The 23,064-nt window shown below is 39.6% G+C and overlaps 1 protein-coding gene across 1 annotated transcript in view; it reads left to right on the top strand.

Annotated features, from left to right (window-relative positions):
* Window positions 1-1,792: 1,792 nt before the first annotated feature.
* tprg1 (tumor protein p63 regulated 1) overlaps window positions 1,793-23,064 on the top strand; it is a 37,611-nt gene continuing 16,339 nt past the window's right edge. Inside the window, exons 1-4 of the mRNA XM_074668605.1 lie at window positions 1,793-1,870; window positions 2,028-2,285; window positions 4,628-4,719; window positions 13,302-13,478. Of these exons, the coding sequence (XP_074524706.1) occupies window positions 2,052-2,285; window positions 4,628-4,719; window positions 13,302-13,478 (503 nt within the window). The 5' untranslated portion in view covers window positions 1,793-1,870; window positions 2,028-2,051. The remainder of the gene's footprint in view (window positions 1,871-2,027; window positions 2,286-4,627; window positions 4,720-13,301; window positions 13,479-23,064) is intronic.

Below are 23,064 nucleotides of genomic sequence, written 5' to 3'. Positions count from 1 at the left end.
ATGTTATATATAAGATCAGTTTCATATGCAATGATGGGCCGATTCACTGATCTCCCAAAATTAAGGAAATAGGCAATCGATCGATCGACCCATCAATTGCTGCATGTCTACTCCATAGCAGAACTCTATGTAGGCCCATACACATTTAGGAAATGAGATGGGGTTCTGCCCAAAGTCAAGCAACATAAAAGTAGCCTAAAAATATTGAGTAACGTAAAATGTTTATTTCCATAGAGGATAACTAAGTAAAGTAAGGGACTGTTTTTTCAAAAAGTACCGTTTCTTGAGCTAACACTACTTTTTTGAAGTAACTTTCCTAAAGCTGAGTACACCTACCTTGCTCAGTTGATAGTCTATGTATCTGTAGTCTATGCATGTAAAAGTATTGTCAGAGGAAAATTTGGTACACTGGGATGCCACAGAAACGATGAGCATCCTGTTGGAACAGACCCCCCCCCCCCCCCCCCCCCCCCAAAAAAAAATAAATAAATAAATAAATAAATAAATAAATAATAAAGAGCTTCAGACTGAAGCAGTTCCTCTGAGCTGAGTTAGCATTGTGGAAACATTTCTCAGGAAACACCCTAAAAAACTTCTAAAACATATGACTAAAAAAAAGGGGGGTTTATAAACTCAAAAATAAAAAAAAAATAAAAAAAAGAGGTGCATTAAATACAGTTTCTCCAAAAGCCAAGGGTCCCATGTTAGCCTGCACATATTTATAGTGGATTTTAACATCTCTACAGATTGGAATAAAAGAAACAACTGTGATGATCATAACAGAAGTATTTGCACACACTGAACTGTGAGAGAATATTTCTAGACTCAAAGGTTTGGTTTCTATTCATCCAAGGGCTACAAATGCACACATTTGCATCTTTGGGCTTAGCTGATTTGAATGGTAGACAGCATGTTGTTAAAGCATGTAAGGAGGCCAAATGCTCGTTGAGTCCTCTCCTTCTACACTGACCAAAAGTTAGGTCTGTGATCGTCATCTTAAGGCTTTTTAGAAGGCCTCTTCAGGCCTCACAGAGACTGGATTCACACGTTAGTTAAACCCTCTGCAGGTGGAAGAACACACACGAGCAAAATGTGAAAAATATGAATAGGCTCTCTGATGGAAGAGGGCTGAGACAAATTCAAAAAAAGGAGAAAAAATAGAACAAAAGCATTAGTGTTTAGGTCTGAGTTTCTTATATCAGCTTAAAAAGATAGAAAGAGCTGACAAGTGGGGTAGCAAACTAACCTGGATCCCCTGTGGCTGATAAACTTCCTGTTTTAAAAAAGGGCAAAGTTACATACCATGTGTGTCACTGGTTTTTCTGGTTTACTATTAAAATTTGAAGCTTTGTACCCTGTGAGTTAAAATCAAATTAAAAATTTAGAACCCAATAATTCAGTTTCATGTAGGCTCAGGCCTATAAGTTTCCAATTGTTTTAATCGCTGATAAAAAGGCATGACAGCAAGCCTCATCAAAGCCTTATCAAACCTTTGGATAAGGTGTGGGGACTCTTTTGGCCCAGGGCCCGTCGTGCAGGTTAATCCTGCCCTGCATCCTGCAGAAAGTGTTGAGTCAGGCTGTCAAACTACTGACAGAGAATGAAATCTATTAACATCGAAAGGTCAGTGAGTTTCACACCTCATTTGCAGGTATAACAAATAAACTCGATCTTGTGGCGGTGTAAATCCCATCAGTGCAAAGATCAGACCTGTGTGCTGTGCTGAGGATGATGCAGCTTCTTCCTCCTGCTGCAAACAAACACCGCCCTTCAAAACAAACGAAAGTTACGGAACAAGGAAGTTAAGCACCTGTTGCTGCTGCCTCTTCATCTACCTTTCGACATACTTTGCGTCTTTTATTGACAAGCGGTAAGTTAAATAAATTCCTAGTCATCACTAACACTTTTTGATGTCATTTAAAGCCTGTTTAAACTCTGATGGTGCGACGTAAGTTTCGGTTTTGTGAAACAGACTCATGTGGAGTCATGAAGCACCGAGGTGAATGTTTTCTCTTTCTTTGCTCCAGTTGTTGTTGTGAAGCCTCATCATCATGGAAGAAGTTAAGGATGAAGTTAGGGATAAAGGAGCGACAGGTGAGGAGCAGGAGAAGCAGCTCAGCTCCACACCTGAAGGGCCGGCGGACACACAGCCTGCTGTCCGCACAGAGGGCACTGAGGAGCGGGCAGCAGACCGCGGAGCGGCCCCATCCATCCCCCAGATAAATGCCAGCTTTGCGGCGTCCCCCGTGGACCAGTTCAGGCTGAAGCGGTTCTTCGTGCTGAGGGTAAAAAGGCTTTCACACTATGAAGTCCGAAAAAGAAATTTTTAACTTCTCTTTTTGTTTGTGCATATTTTAACTCAAGCTTGTTAAAGCTCATCAAAAACTCATTAAAATTCACATGTAGCATCCTTAAACTAGCGAAACTTCGAGCATCTCTGTAAGATTTGGTGTTTTTATACTCAGGTAGTTTACGTTTTTATTTTGAGGTCTGCTGACATTTAGCAAGGTATGGAAGCCTAAAGAGTACATTTATCAATATTATTATTATTTTTTTTTTTAACTTAATTTTCCCATGGCAGGTTTTTTCCTTCAGGACTCACACTTAAACACTTTAATTATGCTTGTAAGGAAAAAAAACTTGCATTAAAAAAGAATATTGCAGTCCAGACAACACTGAATGCATCTGGGTGCACAAGTTCCTAGCATACCGATCATAGCGATGCACAAAGTAGAAAGTGCTATGCCAAGCTGTTGACAAACAACATACAGGAGACGGGTAAGACGGCTTCTCAGGCCTGATGAAAATTCAAGTTAAAAAAAAGTGTGCAAAGTCTTCAACATGGAATATGCATATCACTGCAATTCTAGCCTGTGGTATAGCCTCAGTGCTCAACATTTTGAGCCCATAGCTGTATGGTAGAGGCGAGCATGGACACCAGAGCTGGTCCAAGTACGAGCACGCAGTGTCGCCAAGAAAAACTCAAGTTTGCTAAAGGTCCTTTGAAACTCTGATTTATCTGTTGAGGTTTGTTATTATTGTCTGCTAAAAATTCAGAAATGTTTTTAAACTGCATTTTACATTTAAAAAGTATATTTTATTGAATTAAATGGGGCTTTTCTGTTTAAGCTTGTGTTTTGTATATTAAGTGATATAGTCTTCTACCCAAATCTATCTGAATGGAAAAATATTGCTACACCTGACAAAACTGACATGTGATTAAAATGTGATTAATCGCGATTAATTACAAAGCCTCTAATTAACTAGATTAATTATTTTTTCCAGTGATGTTTACATCAGGTAATCATATTTCACATCCCAAAAGTTACAAAAACACAGGATAAAAACAGTGATGTGATCAGCCTGTTCACCAGTAAGTTACTTCGTTTTTATTTCCAAATAAGAGGGAACCAAGCAGCAGCCTTTGGTAGTGAAGCCAATGTGGAAGTGGTAAATTTCAGTTCTTTTAAGTTTTCGCTTTAAGCTGGCTTAGAAAGTACCAGAATCCATCTAGACACATGTTCAGAAAATATGATTTTTACAGCCAAACATGTTCAAGCTGGTACAAGAACTGTTGTAATCTAATTAGCTAATTTCCCTGATCACACACGTTAGGAGAAGAATTTTTTCTCAGAACTCAGAAGTTTAAAAGATATTTGTGCTGTGAGTTAGACATAGTTAGAGGGACACCTGGCCTTAATGACAGGTGGGCACTCTGTAGCTGTTAGTGGGGAGGCTAAACCTAAACTTAGTGTCTTTATCTCACACATAAATTACGATGTCAGCACTTCCAGTATAGAAACAGATGGTAAGGCCACAGACTACTTAAAAACACAATTAAATTAAGTAAAAAGTGCTCAATAGATTTATTCTTAGTAATAAGAAAATGATTTTATCACAACTGTGACCAACAGGTGTTGATAAACTGTTAATTGGAGTAAGACCCTTGAAATTACCTATTGACCTTTATTTACATTCAGTCTAAATATAAGCCCTGACACTTTTATACATTTTAGTTTTTCATCTTTCAGAGCTCCTTTTTTCCAAAATAGAGGACTTTATCAGGATCCTAAAGGTAGTGTTGATTGGATTGCAATGGGAAGTCAGTCACACATCCCATGTTACTGTGCAGCTTATAGCAGCAGACTCAGATTACTGTTAGACTGTCAGAAAGCCTCACTATGAACTCCTAATCTTTTCAAGTTCTCCAACTCAGCATTGTGGTGATAAAACACAAACTGTGAGGGTAGATCGACTGACACATGTTATTAAAATGACACCTGAAGAGTGGATTGCTGTAGAACAAATGCTCACCGCTGACGCACTGGATGTGTATTGTGAATTAAACACTGAATCTGTTTCTTCAAATACCCGAGTCTCTCAGATTTATACACAGAAGCCACAGCTCAGCCTTTTTCATTCGCAGCCATTTTTTAAATATGCTGAGGCCTCATGTTTTCATTTATTGTTATTTTGTTTGACACACAGACGCGCTGACATTTTGTTGGAGTACCAGTCCCAGCTGCACATCTGCCTCAAAGATTACCCCTTAAGCTTTCTGTGCACACATTGTGATTGTCACAATGGAAAATTAGAAAGTGACACCCGTGCATTTCTGTCTCCTCAGCCTGGCACTCTGAATCAGGCCATCAAAGACATCGAGGCTCTGGTGGATAAAGAAGTGGATGGAAGCGTTCTCGGCATTTGGCTGATGGCAGAGTGAGTTCATGACACCAGTGTTCATTTCACAGCTTCATGTTCATGTCGGCATGCAGCGTTGTCTGTCATGTCAAAACATGTAACACCAGACACAATTTAACATTCATAGGCATGATTGAAACTCTTGAAAAGCAGTTTTTTCATATAATTTAATCAGAATCATCACTATGAAGTAGCTGTACCTGCTGTTTGAACATCTAATGAATTGGGCCATGGTATGGCCTTGTTACCCCATGATGTTAGCCCTCGAGTTATCGGCCAAGGTTCAAGTCCAGTCTGTGGCCCTTTTTCTACAAGAATCTCTTCACTATCACCCTGTTGCTTTCTTTATTTACTGTCCTGTTCTCTCAAGGTAATGGCATAAAGAGCCTATAAAAAAACATTTAATGACTGATAGTGCACGAAACCCATTGCAAAGTGACACATCACTGTTAATCCACTACTGTTCCCTGTTTACTAACTAGCTACTGTGTCAATGTTAAAGTCATCAAAGCAATTACAAATCCAGAATTTTAAAGACTCATTTCAGATTATCTTACTCATTTCTTATAACTTTACATCAAACTTTGGACAACCTCACTGGATTTAACACACGACCTGCAGGCAAGGTTACACCTCTGTCAGCACAGTAGCATCCGGAGCGAAAGAAAATAAAATGCTGTAAACACACAAGGACAGATAAAAATTCAGTTGGGAACTCTCTGCATTATTTTTCCTTCCTCGTGGTAATGGAAGAAAGACTTTGTCCACCACCAAGATGAGTAATTTAACTCATGAACCACCTCACCAAACAGCACACCCCTAACCAGTGGGGATGGGCATAATTTCGGAATATTTAAAGAGTCATTAACATCAAAAAATCAAACAGTTCATGCGAGGATCACTATGTCCTATCTGCGGCAGGTCGCAGTTTTATGCTGAATGCTGGAGCTGTTACGCATCGAACAAACCACCACAACAAACTATCATGATGAATCTAGCTAGACCAGGAGTCAACAGTTTTGAGTATTTACAGCCATGGATTGGGGAGTGTGGGAACACCTTTGAAAAGATGAACATAAATGAGGTACAGTGCAAACTCTGTAGGGTTAGTCAAGCATATCACAAGTCTGCAACAACTATACACAGTCGTGTAAGAGCAAGGCATGCAGCGGCGCTCTCCGCAGATCAACAGTCAATGGTAGGCTTTGTTGCCTGAAGATGTAAGTTTGATGATCCACGTGCAGAACATAACAGCCCTCTCCATCTTTGTCAAAGTGTGATGTTGGCAGGTACAGGCTAGTGGTTGGACAGCAGCGGCAGCTTGCACGGAGAGGGTCTTCAAATAATTTTGAATAGCTACAAGCGAACATTGAATAGCTCTTTTGCTTGAAATGCCCATCCATACTAACCAGAGATGTTCACAACCATGATCCAAAGTGTTGGATCATGGTCGATCTCGTCATTTTTTAAATGATTAGTGATTGGCATTTTAGCCAATGTAAACAAGAGTTGATTAGTTGTATAACGAAGGGGCAACATCAAGTTAGTAAAAATGAAGCTTATGCAGAAGTGCTAAAAGTCGCTGTTCATTGAAAATCTGCTTGAGTCTGGCTGCAGAAAGACTGGAAGTCATGTACACACCCTGCCATAAAAACAGACTTTTACAGCATTAAAATACACATTTACAGCCTGGTTCAAAAATCAGCTTGGGTCTTAAACGCTTATTTCACTATCGGCACACACTGTACAGTGAGTTAGAATTTTTTCTAACTCTGCGTTTTCAAAGTTATTTGGATCATTTGATTGTCCGATCGGAGACACGGCTCAGGTCATGTGACTGCCGGGTGTCTGTAGCTGTTCGAAAGGAATCTCACAGCCAGCGTCATATCCAATGTGGCTGCGTCCACAGATTGGCTTCATGTAACGGTTTCAGGAGCAGACAGGTGACGTCAAGGAGACTACGTCCATTTCTGCTGAGCCTCGCAGCACACTGGATTGAGTCCTTTACTTTCCAGTTTCAGATGATTCAGGTCAGTTGAAGCTGTAATCGGGTTTGTAGCAAAACCAATGTATCAATGAAAGGGGAAAAAACATGTAAGTTGCCCAATACTGCTGAATGAAACTGACAGTAATACAGTTGTTTTGTCCTTAACTCGCTGGCTGCCAGCTGTTCAGAGTATTTTGACCGATCTGTCAAGACCCACAGAATATTGTGCTCTATGACTATGTAAACACCAAAACTACCCCAAAAAAGGATTAGACTCTTCTTCCACTGGGAATAAAAGTTTGTTTCTATCCTTTTCTGTGCTTTAGTAATTTGCAATAGAACATAGGCTGGTTTCAACAAAAACTCCTGTTTTTGACTGAACAATTAGCACTCATCTACAAAACTTCATCCTTTGATCCTCTTTATGATCTCTGTTGCCTTTTCTCACGACCACGACACATACTCTGAGTTCAGATGTAAAGTTAGCTTTAAGCTAACTCTGATACACTGCATCAGATGGTGACATTTATGTTAATTATTGTACATGGTCTTTTTATAAATAAGTCAAATTGAATTGAGTTTGAGCTGCCTGAACTTGTGGGACATGCAACATACACCATTGTCTCTCTGTCATCTCGCATCTTCTTCTCATAATCTATGCTGATCTCTCATTTAAAGAACGCATGGCTGCCACCTTCAGGGTCAGTTTGTTAGTACACTAGTCCTGATGGACAAGCTCTCCTAGACCGTCCTCCAGACTTTAACGGTGAAAAACATTATTTATATCACTGGAAGTCAGCAGTTGTAATCAAACTGACACGTATAGAAGTCGATGGCAGCCAATGGGTCAAAAATTTCAGTGAGAATTTCAGAGGCAGTGATGCAGCTGACATCTATACATGAACATCCATTATTAACGTCTGAGCTGTAGAACATAGTGACCTGCTGTCGACTGGGAGAGACTGTACTCTTGACGTAACCCTGACAAATACATGTTGCGATAAACAGAACATATAATAAAGAGTCCTCAGTACATTGAGAAATACAGATGTCCTCATTAAATACGTCATATGTTACGTATCTAAAAGAAGAAGCTCTCATTGCAGTGATAGATACAGGCGTCCTCATTAAAATAGATATCAGTGTTCGTACAAACCCCAACACCAAAGACAACCACGAGTGAGTCAAAGCAAAGGGAGTGATTTAAGTGCCTTGAACACAGAGCAAAATGAAGTGACTGCAGGACATTTACCAAGTGCACTTGCAGATGTCAGCTTGTATCAGTCCTGCAAAAAGCTTTCAGGAAACATTTAAAAGGCTGGCCATGTGAGGATGAATAATACATCCCATTTATGCAGCTCTGTCCAACACACACGTAAACGTGTGTCCTACATTTGGCCTGGCAGTTGGAGCTCTGCAGCAGAAAGAGTGCATTATATGCTAATTCAGTGACGCTGCTGCCTGCCCAAAGGGGAGCTGGTGACTAATGTCAGAAAAACATGAGAAATTCCTCAAATGTGGCTTTGCTGTGGAGGATTTAACTAATTTTAGAAAGTGGAAGATGATCTGATTTCATCTCTTTTAATGTCTGGATGCCTCCTCTTTTGTTGGGTTTGTTTGTTCTTGGGATGATGATTTATCCCTTGTGTCAATGCACATTCTGGGATACTGTTTATCATTGCTGACTTTGTTTTTGAAAGCACACACACACACACACACACACACACACACACACACACACACACACACACACACACACACACAGAGTAGGTGGTTTTATGTATTTATGTAAAAACAAAACACTTGTGTCCTCAGAGGAGTGTCACTGTGTTTGTACTTTTCAGCAACAGTGGGCCGTTCAAAGAAAACTCTTCATGATGTGGTTCAAGGAAAATTAATCTTCAAAACAGTCATCACTTGTTTACTGAAAGTTATATGAGAAAATAATAACATGATGACGGTTTTCTGTATCTGATTTCTTGTTACAAACAAAGACAGCAGGTGGAAATTTTACCCAGCATTCAGATGAGAAACAGCCAAATTTGCTCTGTCCTGAAGTAAATAAGATGAAAGAGTGTGAAATTCTTACCACACACCACAACAGATTAAAATAAAAACATCACTAAGTGTGGTACGTACACGTGGACTTAGATTTCCCACCACACCTTGTTGTCCTTATTTTCACTCGTACTGCAGTAAGATAGCTGTGTCTTGCTCCCAGCCTTAACATGCTGCTTGACCAGTTACTGCAATAAAGGAAACCTGTTAGGCTTACAGACACCAGAATCTTGTCAAGCATCTTACCTTAGCAGTATGTGCATGAACATGTTTACTGAAATGTAAGTTCTAAATTAAAAAAAATGTGTGACAAAATAAAAACAATTGACTTAATTGTTGAGATCACTGGCCCCAATAAACACCCAGATTTTGAAAATTTAAAGTTGCTTTTAAAGAAGTCAGATGATGCTTCCAACACAACTTTTCTAGGTATTAAAGCTACTGTGAATAGTTGTGAATGTGTTATAAATTAGACTAAAATGATTCTGGCATCGTTACATGAACTTGAAAAGCCAAAGACGCCATCGTCTTTGGACACTGATTATTTCTCATAAGTATTTTAAATTCAGGGTCGGTGTCAGGAGATGTTGTTAACGGCACACTTTGATAATAGCCCAAGTCCACAATTAGTAATATAATTAGATATCAGAAAGCACAAATAAATATTTGTGCAACAAAATCAGCCAAGATAAAAAAAGAGGGCATCAAAAGTTCCTCAAAACTGACCTCCAAACTGACTCAAAAATGTATTTTTGCTTTCAAACTAAACTTATTTAGTTGAGCTGATGTTTGGATTCTGCATGAGTGTGTCTGTACTTGCTTGAGCCCTTTCAGAACTGGAGCACCTTAACCTTATCTCTATCCACACGGTCAGATATTATCACCTGCACCTTTCCCATAGTTCCTTGTCGCACCCTGTTTTATGGCCACGACTATCAGAAACAATTAAAGACTCCAGGGTGATTCATGTGGACTCATGAATACAACTTAACACAGACTCAGGGTGAGGTCACACTGGCCATCCATACCTGGGCACAGTATGGCCCAAGCACGGATGCAGACCCCTGCAGACCAGTATGGCCTATGTTCACAATGCACCAATAAAAACCAGACTTGAAGCACACGCGTGGAGTGAATAGATGTTTGGGCGCAGTAAGGATAGCCAGTGTGACTGGGCCCTGGAGGCCTCTGTGAGGAACATCTAAATTTTTGTTGATTTTGGCGCCCCCTCTGGACAGACTAATATTCATATAATTTGTGTTATGAAAAAAAAAATCATTCTACTGTCTTTCATTTGTCAGTTGTATCACTTATTGCAGATTTTTTGCAACAGAAAATATTGTTAGATTAGTTCAGCTACCCTGCAGCAGCAGTTAAAAAAATTGATAGAAAAATTAAGTACATCGTGAAGCATCTACTTACCAGAAGATGGCAGTCTCCGCAGAGTCCACTCACTAAGACACAGAAAACACAGCTACGACTTCAGTGACTTCTGGTCCAACACAGCCCTCTAACACCTCTGTTATTGTTTAAAGTGATTAGTTGAAAAGAGCAGTTGCAGCGATTACGCTGAGGATTGGAAATTATTTTTGAATATATGAGTAGTTATTGACATCCAAAAAAGCAAATAGTTCACGTGGCGATGGCTTTGTCCTTTGTGCGGTGTCAGTTTTATGCTGGATGCCGGAGCTTTTACACATCATTGTTACAGAAAAGCAGGTCAAGTGGGACAGGAAGTCATGCACGGACACCATCAAAAATGCCCAATGACTTAAAAAATTGATCAAACTGTGTCCAAACGAGATCCTGTTTAACTTGATTCCGGCAACAAACTGACATAATGAATGGAGCCAGACCGAAGGTCAACAGGTTTGAGGATTTACAGCCAAAACATGAATGAGGAGATGCTCAAAAATGGATCAGGAAGTGTGGGAACTCCTTCTAAAAAAAGACGATCTTCGAATTGTTTTCAAATAGTTACAAACAAATATCGAAAAACTGTTTTGCTTGAAATGTCCATCCCTAAATTATACATTGTGTCCTTGTTCAGCTTGCTTGTGCAAAAAATGTACCGTACCAAAGAACATCTCTCTGAAGTGTGCCAAAACCAAGGAAGTGTAACGTGCCTCAGTGGCCACATGGGCCCAGGAGGCCTCTGTGAGGAAAATCTAAATGTTTGTTGATTTTGGCGCCCCCTCTGGACAAACTGATATTCATATAATTTGTGTTGTGGAAAACATTTTCATTCTTTCTGTCTTTCATTTTTCAGTTTTATCACTCATTGCAGATTTTTTGCAACAGAAATGTTGTTGGATCAGTTCAGCTGCCCTGCAGCAGCAGTTAGAAAAATGGATAGAAAAATGAAGTACATTTGCGGCTCATGTGTAGCTAAGAGTAGTAAGACAAGAACTCCACAGGAGCTTAAAAACACACAAATTTGCTGTTGCACTGCAAGTAGGCGTGAGTTAATGTTAAATCTTTCTTTTTTTACTCCTGTCGAGAAACCAACACTTTTTTCAATCAAGAGAAAGAAGACTTGTTTTCTCTGTCTTGACGTGTCTGTTTTTTTTCTTTCTCATTCTATTTTTGTAAAAATTTTGCAACTTAGAAAAGCTGCATGCATATTGTATAATCTTTGCCAAGGGCATCTTTGGAAACAGTGAAGCTCCTGCTGTACATTATTGATCAGCTTTGCTTTATATGATTTTTGTATTAACTTGAAATAACCTCCTGCACAACGCTCAGATCAGTATTACTCCCCCCAACACACATGCATACACACAGACAGAAAAGTTGCTGTTAAAAAAATGCTGTTCATCAGGGGTTTGGAAAACAGGAGTTGGCACAAGAGCAGACAGAAAAAACAAACGTCAGGGTCTTAAGTTCAGCAGCTCTTCATCCTGTTTTTATTTGTAGTTCTTAAAGAAAAATCAAAGACCTCTCATCACAGGTCATGCACTAATGGAGACTTGATTTGTGCTAAGATTGGTGCAAAGAGGGTTTTTCCTTTATATATTTTTGAAGAAGGTGAAGCAGAAGAAAGTCTGCTCTTGGATGGGACTCTGTTCAGATCCTGGCAGCTGTGCTCAGCCAAGAAGGAGACTGGCACTGATCCTAAACAAAAACAAACAGGACATTAATTTATTATTAGAAGTCACAAGCACCAGACATGACACGCTCTGAGAAAGGTACCTCTGTTTTTTAAATTCTCTCCGAACTATAAACAAAGGTATGTTGTATTTATGTGTGTATGTGTACATGTATTTACTCCTTATCTTATATTAATTGTGAGGGAATAATGAAAAATGTACAGGACCCTGCGAGGAATCTAATTTGCATTAACACCACATTTTATCCTGCACATCACCAGACAAAGACATGAACATGTTGTCACCTAAATTTTGGTTCAAAGATGACATTTATTTTTTGACGGGCCCTTAAGATGAATCATCTTGTTTACTAGGAGGTGCAAAACAAAGATACAAGACAGGAACATTACAGAACAACTTGTACAGTATAGACATTACAATAAAAGAGAAATGTCAAAACTATAGACTGTGGAAAAAAAAAGAAAAATTGGACGTCATCTTGCTCAGCTCAAAATGAGGTCGCCACAAAACTGCTCCCCCTGGTGGCTATAGGACTATAGGTAAAAAAATCTGGCTCTCCAGCCATTCCAGATGGGCTGTGGTCAAACTTTAAAAAATTAATACACCTCGTAGAAATGTCTCTCACGTCAGATTGTTGTGGTGATTTGAAGATAACATTTGGCTGCCTTGTATTCAAGTTCTCTTTTTTTGTGAAAAGTTTTTTTTTTATTAGTTCTACGAGGTTGAAAACAAGGTCTTAGGTCACGTTCAATGATGATTGACAGCTGCCGTTCTTGTGTACTTTGTAGAGTCAAGAAGTGAGTAGACTTGCGAAAGAAAAAATATATCTAATTTTGTCACCCGGCTCCACTCAGATTCTCCCAGAATCCCTCACAGTCTCTACTGTGCAGACTCTGGCTGCACAACAACTACCAATGGCTGTGCCTGTTACGGGAGAATTTTGGTTCAAAACTGTACAATGGTAAATGGCGGAGCCACACTGTCCACTCTATACACAGTCAATAGTCAAAACAAACATTACAGAATATAAGAAAAATAAAACACAAAATTGAAACGAGAACAAAACAAAACAGAAAGACAACAGATTAACACATCATTTCAATCATTTAAAAAGGATTAATATACAAAATCACAAATAAGTATTTTGATGTTAGAATCCAGATTGTTTCTCTTGTTCGTCTTCTGGTGTAGCGTATAATTTGACCCCTGATAAATGCCGGGAAGTTTTCCCATCCTGCCTAACTTTTGAGTCAGTATCAGAGCTGACACTTGACACCAGGATCAGATCAGGTCATCTCTACTTTTGAGCTAACAAGAATCAAAATACCTACAAATATTATCTGTGCAAAAGACATCATGAGTTGGTAAATTTCCTTCCTCCCAAAAAAGTGAACACCAAAGTGTTTGTCTGTTTGTCTAAAGTGCGATGTCTCTGTTTGTTTCAGGGTGGACCACTGGAACAACGAAAAGGAGCGTCTCGTTCTGGTCACGGACAGCAGTCTCCTGGTCTTCAAATACGACTTTGTCATGTTCAAATGTGACCAAGTCCAGAGAATCCCCCTGAACTTAGTGGACCGGATCTGCCATGGCACCTTCAGCTTCCCCAAACACTCCATCCTTCAGTAAGTGTGTCCTCATTCGCCCTTTATTAGTCCTTTAGTTTATTAAAGTCGCAGCTTCAGGAAAAGATAACCAGGAAACTTCTTTACTTAATGCCGATACATTCAGAGACCATCAAACAGAGTCCTGCTTTGTCTTAAAGGGGGATCCTCAGACCTCTGGTGTCCAGACTCATTTCAGTAATTTCCTCTTTGTCTCCTTTAAAGTTAGCTCTTTTGTTTGGCTGATAATTAAAAATAAAGCTTAACTTTGAGAATTACAAGAATTAACCCTAATTATCTGATCTGGGCTCTCATTTTGCTTATAAATGGGAGAATTCCTTGTAAAAAAAAATCTTTTCAGCACCGGATTAACAATTGAATTAACACAAAAAATGCCCGGTCACTTTTTATTGCTCTTATTTCTCCATTTAGCTCATTAAAAATATCTGATATGTCTCATCACACACTCCCAAGTTATGGGAAGATTTGAAGAAGTTATAAAAATTTAAAGATGCAGCCTTTTGACATTTTTCAAAGATTGCCAGAGTATGCATGATTTACTAAAAAGTACGATGGCTGATTTGAGATGTCAGCGAAAGGAGTGACACGGTGCTGAGGGCAGCATCAGACGGCGGAGCGGAGAGAAGGCTACACGTGGAGGATCGTGCAGGGAGCAACTGGGGACATGGAGAGGAGTGGAGCCGAAGCCGTGGTGGCAGGCAGACAAGTGTGTGGAGATTTTTTAGGGCTAAGGAGTGCAGAGCTGTCACTTGGAACTGTCGCTTAACTGATTAGTGGCAAAATTAATGTAGTCCTTTCATCTAAACCTTTTAAAGACGGCTCAGGGGATACCAAACCAACTAAAACTAATTTGATGAATAAAACGTAATGTGCTGTGAAGAGCTTAGAGAGCGCTGCCTTTATAGGAGGCTTTATCTCTGCACATTACGTTAAATTATACATAAAACGCTCCTGAAAGCCACCCGGGAGTCCAACAGTGAAGAGACGGATTCAAATGAGAAAGACTGGAGCCTCAAACAGCTCCTCTTTCTCTTCTTCTTCCTCCTCTCTGCGTCTCCCTCAGGAAGTGTCTTCTTTTTGTCTAGGTCATCCCGTCTTATTTTTGGCAGAAATTGATCTACAGTAAAGTTCATGTGTGTCTGAAAACTACTCCTCTCCAATGCTGGAATAATGCGCAAAACTTTGCTTCCACTTCAGAAAATCAGCAGAGGACTGAAAAACAGGCCGTGATGGTTGTTCTGACGTTGTGAAATTTCATGTTTCTGTTGCCCGCTTTGGTAACACCTAATCATAATCAGTCCTCATTTCAGGACTTGGCATGCAGTGAGAAACTGAACTCACTGATACTTAACTTTACTAACAGGGGCCGTTTTAAAAGTTTAGCAGTCAGAAAAGAGCAAAGGAACATTTGAAGTCACAATTTAATTCTGAATTAACTGACATTTAAAGTTGATTTTGATTTCCAAAGAATGAGACTTCTCTCATCAAAGATATAGTTGTTTTTTAAGTGGGTCTGTCTTTGCATATATTATACTCTACTAAGTCATAACACAGTAACTTATTACTCCTACCTGCTCAGCGCTGCTTAGGCCCCCCTTTGGTCAGGTTGAAACCATCCTGGCCCTGATAGATTTCACCTGACTCTAAAGGTGTGTGTGTTATCTGGAGTTTTTATGTTAGCGGCCGAAACTTTAAATCGAGAAAGTGTGAGGTGGGGCATCCATTGATTTACACATTTTAGTCCAGAGATTTCCACAGATGTCGGATTAGATTTAGCTCTGGAGGCCAAGTCAACATGATCATGCATGGTAGAGATCCATGGTTCACATGTTTTGCTTTCTTGAAATACTTTGGTTGGTAGGGCCAACTGCAAAGAGGGAATGCAAATCTTGATCCAGATAGGAAAATGGACTTAGTTAAAGCTCCTGAGTACTTTTCATCTTTTTCAATCCCTTTTTACAAATTAGAGCTTAGATTTGATGCATTAGATTGTTTTAGTAGTAGGGATGGATACCAAATTAGGTACTTTTATTGGTACTGACTGATTTCTGTCAAAAGTACCGAGTACGGATTCATGTAAAATCAAAAGGTACCATGTTTAGGTACCTAAATGCATCCTTGTGACTGTGAGGGAGTGGAAGAGTAGGTGATTTTCCATACTGGACATGAACACAGCATTGCAAGGTCATATATTAAGGAATAAATATGTTTAATGAAAAAAATATATATATTTTTAAACAAACTGATATTTTTTCCCACATAAACAGTAGTAGTCCCTCCTTTTGAAATGTCACTGCAGATACTTCCTTTTACATTTGACCATGACACAAAATCAGAGTTTGTCCAGCAGGTTGCTTCTTCTGCCAGTGAATGAAGTCTTCTTCCAGTATCAGGAGTTGAGTGTACGAGCCAGCCAGTGTGACACTGATATGATAGAATTCAGGTCCAACACAAAAGGATAGTGATGGCCAGCTATGATGGTGAACGGCAAACCGTTTGCTGTGGTCCGTTGCCTGTCTTCTAAGGGTTCAAGGTGTTCTTTATTATCCTTGAGGGGCCAATTGTTTTTCTTCAGGCCAAATATTGTTTGATACCTTTGTTTTTCTGGCTCATTTACATCTCATAGGTACTTTGCAGTTATGTCTTAGAATAAGTTTGTAACCTTAAATATGAAAATTTGAGGTCTGAGCTGCAGTCTTCTCTCTGATCTCTCTGGTGTATTTCACATTATTTATGCATTTCAAAATATAGACTGCGGTTTTAAAGAAAATGGAAAGATGGGCTGTCGTCACTAAATACCTGTAAAGGACAACTTTTTATTTTAAAATTTACACCATTAAACAAATAAATAAAATCACATCCCCCAAATGAAGAAGATTAGTTGTTTTAGGGTGGCTGAAACACATACAGCATCATTAGAAATGGATGATGATGTGAGCAAGTCAGCTGGTTTATTTTTTTAAGTTTATGAAATACCAGGTTGCTCCACCTTAAAAGTTTTCATAAATATGACAACTCTGTCATGGTAATACCGTGCTTAAGATATCATAGAAAAAATATGATAACATATGGGAAATGTATTTTTTTGTAGAAGATCAAAAAGCTCAGACAGTATTGAAAAAACACATTTTTGAAAACCATTTCCACCTCAAAGAAATTATGGCAGCTTCATACTTAAAAAAAAAAAAAAAAATCTTAAATCTCATTTAATTCAGCTGCTTGTTCAGCTGATTTAAGTCCTGAAGTTATAACCTCACCATGGTGTTGGAGCTCCTGTGTGAGATTTCAGTCCACAGCTGATGGTTGTGATCTGACCACTTGATGTCAGTGTACATCCTCAGTACAGACAGTTCATGCAGCGGCACGCCTCATCACATTTCTCCATCTGTTTGATGTTGTCATGGATGATTCTGCAGCTGCAAGTGTGAGTCTGTGCTACTAGAAAGTCAAACTAATGAAGGAGCTGCACCGGCTTCAGCACCTTCGGAGTTGCATCAGAAAAGAAATCCCCCTCCTCCTGAAAAAATCATACACGAACAAGAACCTGGAGGATGTTCAGCTCGTGAAATATTAAAAAAGATTGTTTATTGAAGTCTAACCTTCAAGAAACACAGTTCAAGAATTCAGGAAGACAAAAAGCACAGCCTTGCTTATTTTAGATCCATAAGACACCATGGATAAAACAAAACACTGGTGAATTCAGAAAAATAAACTGTTTTACAGCCCAGCGAAAAATAGTTGATTTTTACAACAACCTTATCACTTTTGTAAGACAGTACTGAATACAATGGGCAAAAAACTCTACTGGTTAAACAGTTTCAGGGACGTGATTCGTCCTACCTTCAGAAAAGAGGGTGGTGGGGTGTCATGTGTCTTGCTGAAGTGTCCTTGGGCAAGATACTCCACTCGAAACTGCCCCCTAGTGGCTGTGCCAGCCGTGTGTGAATGTGAGTCTAAACATAGAATAAATGAATGCATGTGAAATGTTGAAGTGCTTTGAGTGGTCAGAGGACTGGAGAGAGCTCTGTATAAAGACAGAGGGGGAGCCATTTACCAAGAATAGTGTTTTTGATGATAAAGTTCTGCACCCCGTGTACAGATGCCTCAAACAGGAGTGTTTGATTCCAGCCTCCTGCCCCTTTTTTTGTCATGTCACTCCCCACCCATACCCCCAGTTTCCTGCGACTGACTCTGGGTGGACAATTGGGTCATAGCTGTCAAAAGATCAGAGGAAAAAAGTGAACTTCATTCTTGTATTCATCAAACCCGCTGGTCATTTTGACTTTGTCGGTTGATTTCTTTTCTTGCTTCTGCTTTTCTCCCCAACCCCTGAGCAGAGCTACATAAACACATTCAGCCCCTCGGCCGTTTGTCTCTTACCTGATGTGTTTAATAACACTCACATTTCTGTTCCTCACAACTCTGCAAAGATGTTCCCAGGTTTTATTGTACCTTCTGCTTTATGTCGGACAAATTGTTTTACTTTTTTACAATATTGTTTTTCTCCAAGCATGTTGCAAGATGCAATGGTAGACTGTGTAACATATGGAGATAGTGTCTGCTGACGTCACCAGTCTGTTTCTGAAACAGAGTTTTGAAGTAAATCATCAGTGGAGGCCATAATGGAAATGGGGCAGGCTTTGAGCCTCCTCACTAACAGTTATAGAGTGATTATCAGTCTACGTCATCATAAAGATATGCACACATCTTGACCGCAGAAGTAGCGTTTAGCTCCATTCATTCAGACGAGTTAGCGTTTTTTAAACTTTAAATGCAACCTGTTATCAGCATAAAAATGTACGCTTGTTCTGTGTTCAGTTTTTAGAGACAATACTTTACAACAGAGGCAAAATCTATCAAGTTTTGACCGTCACAGAGCAACCAGTGTTTTGGAGTTGATAGCGACCGTGCTAACTGGTGACTCTCAGTGGACAGTATCAGTGAGTAACAGCCGAGAGTCACCAGTTGACAGGTTCACACTTTACACTGAAACACCAGTGACGTCTGCGGGTAAATAATTAACTCTGGATGTAGTTTCTGGTTATTTTATTATGAACCTGGTCTCAGACTCAGCAGTCTGTGTGTTTTTTTTGGTCTGGGAGTGTTTCTGATTTATTGACACATGTTTATGTCCTGGTCTGTCACAGTCTGTTAAGAGTCCACAGACAAAGCAGTCATGAGCATTGAGTGACAGTTGTGTGTTTAAATTGCTCTCTGGGTACACACCAGATTTCTCCACAACAAACGTCTGTCCACCTTATATCTGTCCGCTTGCTGATCTCTTCTGTCCACTCACTGTTATTTCACAAACCTGGAACCGTTGACCAACCGTAGAAGTGCTGATATTTAGTTTAAAAATGCATTTTTTGGTGGTTAACTCCTCCACATTAGTTGAAATACCATTATACTGCTTCTGCACCCAATATGCACGCGCATCTGGCAAATAAACAAATAATCTCTCTATAGGGCGCCCACCTGTCAATCGGCTGAGCTGAAACTCTGATTGGGCAAACAGTAGGTAATTATGTCTTCTAAACTGCTGGGTTATAACAAGAGTCCCCACATTTATTCTACCAGGCTGTAAACTATGTTTCTGCTGTGAAAATGGCTTTTTTGGTGTGTTGTGTTAGTGGTTTTTTAGAACTTCCTGAGCCAACCTCAAGCTGACACTCGACAAACTGCAGTTTATAGCACTTCCACATTACCTGGTATTTTCATACCAGGGGTTACTGCTTGGATGCAAACCCCTTGGAAAAATGATTAATGCAGCAAGCATAGAAATATAGATATTCTACTTTCATTTTGACAAATTGTTCACAACATCATCATCTGTTGTTATTGAACTAACAGAGACTAAATGAATGCGACCCAGCATTTGGACTGTTGAATGAGAGAGGGTTTAAACAGGCTCTATCAATAATAAAAAGTAAGCATACACCTGGCAGCAAATATAGGGTAAAGAGTTGGGACCTAACACTGAACCCCAGCAGTTTAATTAATAATGTTTTTTATGAGCATACTGATACAAAATTCTCTGATGGTAGGGTACGATTGAAACCAGTAAAACCAGTGCCAGCGAGTGCAGTAAGATTGTACAGTCTGTTTAAGAGTTTCGTGGTCAACCGTGTCAAAGGTTACACTCAGGTCAAGTATCACTAGAGCCAAAGCTGTTTTGTTTTTAACATTTGACCCCTGGGCCCTTATACATGACAAGCCATTAGCAGGATAAACGGATCGTTTGTACTAACAGTTAAAAAAAAAGTTGATCAGCGGTATGCACGAGCCAGGTTAACTGGACAAAAAAGCATTTTGCTTTAATGGAGGTATACCCACCATTCCAGGCACTAACAGCAGGATTACAGTGCCTGGTTGGCTGTTCAACAGCAGACATCGCGCAGTACGTTACGGTTTTTAGATGAAATATGTAAAGACAGTGAACAATCCTTTGGAAAGGTGGCGATGTGTCGCTATACAGCAGATTTAGATTTAGGAGACAAATTATTTCAGTGAACAGAGGAGATAAGGGAGACAAACAGGCGAGGCTCACTGCCGTCAGTTTTAAAAGCTTAATTCGCTCTTTGATTTAATGCATCTGGTTCCTTCCAAGATGTGTGTCGAGAAATGTTGGAGTTCATAAACTGCTTTAAGAGTTATTCATTGAGGTACTGGGGCATTGCTGCAGCACTTGTTCTACAAAGCCGCTTTCAAATTACTGATTCTATTATTGAGGTTTTCTACTGTGAGCTCAGAAACACCACACACATTTACTCTGTTCAGGATCACCAAACTTTCTCTTTCTCTTTGTTTACCTGAAAGACTCACAGATAACAGCTGTTTGAAAAACATTTTTTGGATCTTCTCTCAGTCACACTGTTACTGCTCGCCAGGTTTATTACTGTTTATGAGTGGTAGACATGCACAGTTTGAGTTTTTTTGATGGGGTTTTCCAGGAGGTTCCCCTTAATTATGACCTAATCTGCACCTGCGTCTCTGTCATGGTGTAATTAGTTAACAGGACGATTATTTGCAGTTGTGCATGCGACTAACGCTGCAGCTAAACAAGCCGTTCCATAACAGAACGTTAGGAAAAATGGTCCTGTTTGTTTAATGGCTGAAACTGGCCTGTGGTTATCCAGTATGGATGAATTTAAGGTTTCTCATCACATGAGTTTTAACCATGGCGGTTTAAAAGAAAGCCCTCAGGAAAGAATAATTGACAATGTTTAATAAATCAAGACTAAAATAGCTATAAATTATTTTTAAAAAACATGTTGAGATGAAATGTATAACAAAAGTCTCTCATGTTTCCTGATTAACAAACAAACTTTCAAGGGCGTCAAAATTCATTATCCGTGTATGGGACTGACTCTGTTTTACCATTCTGCTTTTTGATTCAGTGTTCTAGCTGTTTTCACTCTTTTAATATTCAAACTTTATTTCTTAGTTTTCCATGTGATGTTTTACGCCATGAGATGAAGGTCATTGTTTGTTCTCACCTGTGAGGTTTTTATTTATCAGAGCCGATTTTTCACATCTATAATCTGATCACACCTGCCTCCAGCCGTTAACTACACATGAAGATAATCCTTCAGCGTTATTTGATACTATAAATGTTCTGTGCGTCACTAAGTTGAAGCAGTGTTGTGTTTATTGGTGTTAACAATGCCTGCTACATAATAAAAAAAAAAGTCTGGGCTATTTCTGTCCACATCCAGAGATTTAATTGGATTACTTGTTGCACATTTGTTGCTAAGCATTTCCCACTCTGTTTTGCTATAGCAACCCTGATAGAGAGACTGCACACATCCACATCCTCGTTTCTTGCAGATGCTTTTTCTGTTTAAGGCGTATCGTGCAGGCATTTCTCTCCTCATTTAGCTTTAATGTTGTGAAGTGAAAGTTTAGACATCAAAAACTCACAAAGGATCTTTTATTATTCTTCCGTCTTTCTTATGATCTAAATATTTTATTGTGGATTTAACAGAATTTAACTCACTGAACTGAAAGCTAAACCACCCTCATGAACATTTGACCCCTGCATTCTCAGACCACCGCTTTCAAAACAAAGAATACCAAACTTCCTCCGTGGAGCGTCTTGTTTTGAGCCTGTGCTTCGCAAAAACCTTGATGATGCCAAAAGAAAGCATTGAGGGAGTGTCAGTATTTTTAGTCCTGCTGATTTTGTTTTCAATGCACACTCTCCAGGTGAAGAAAAAGCAGCGTATATTCTGTATCTGTTGGGAAAGATGAGTTTTAAGTGTCTTGTTTCCAAACTGTCTAGACAAACTAATTACCGAGCACATCATCTATTTTTTTATTCCTGTCTGAAAGGGTTGGGTGTGGAGCTCTAAAGAAACCCCACTAGAGGTTGCTTCAGTAGCTGTTGTAGGAAATATATATATTTATGAAGGTTGGAAATACTCCCGGCCCTGCATTCCTCTGTTTCTCGTCTGATCTGATGGAGTTTTTTCTCTTTTCTGAATCAGGTTTCAGAGGGAAGGATGCCTTTTTTAACTTAAACCTTCAACTTCTTAAACACGTTAAAGTTTTATCTACCAGAATATCTTTCTCGTGTTGTGAGTAGATACAAGCAAACTGATTTTTCTAGTTTCTCTAACCTGTGGATCAATAGGTCGTAGAATCTGTTTTTTCAGACCGGCTTCCCTCTCCTGTCACTCTGCAGCTTCTCTGACCACACCAAAACTGAAGCAGCTACACGTTCAGACAGCAGAGGGCAGTCAGTTCATTGTAGCCTCCTCAGACATCACCAGCATAATGTGGTGTGAGGGCTCAATGGAGATGATTCAGTGAGACCTGAGGAAAAAGCAGAGGAGTAACATTTAAATCAAGTAAAATGATGTCTTTAAACTGTACATAAAGCTCTCCCTGAGAAAAACGCTGGCACTCTGTCTCTGACTGTCCCTAATAGACACAGAATTTACTGAGGGCCTGGATCTGAGACGGTAAATTTGGGGTCAAACTTTCTGGTGCTTTCAAAAAAACACAAAAACAAGTTGCACAAAAAAGAAAGAAGAGGGGTTTATGTATCAACCTGCAGGTGATACAAACCCAGGTCCTACCTCTGATTAAATCTATGCACTCTGCTCTGTTTGTGCAGAAGGCACTGCTGCTGCTGCTGCTGCTGCTGCTGCTGCTGCTGCTGCTGCTGCTGCTGCTGCTGCTGCTGCTGCTGCTGCTGCTGCTGCTTTTCTGAAAAGGTTAATCACAAGAGAGCGTAAGACTGTCCTGTAAACTGTTTTTAACCCAAACATGAGGTTTGCACATGTAAAAATCAGACAACTTGGCTCTAATGACCAATTGAACTCAAATCTGGATACTTTGTGTCTGGTATCCCTACTCGAGTGAGTTGGCCATCTAACCCTCTGTCCTCTTTATGAACACCACTACAACGTACATACTTACATTACAGCAGCCTTAATATCTTCTATGCATGCAGATTGTGTCCATCTTTGACAGCACTGTACCTTGACCTTTAGCTGATTCAGTAACTTGGTTATTGAGTCAGTCAGGTGGTCGGGAGGTCAGAAAGTCAAGGTCAGATAGAAAGATGGAAAGTTTGTGTCAG

This window comes from Halichoeres trimaculatus, unplaced genomic scaffold, assembly GCF_033239565.1.
Source record: "Halichoeres trimaculatus isolate MK-OKI-2021-1 unplaced genomic scaffold, fHalTri1.1 fHalTri1_scaffold_4, whole genome shotgun sequence".
NCBI classification, from domain to species: Eukaryota; Metazoa; Chordata; class Actinopteri; order Labriformes; family Labridae; genus Halichoeres; species Halichoeres trimaculatus.
This window is presented reverse-complemented; position numbering and strand designations above follow the sequence as displayed.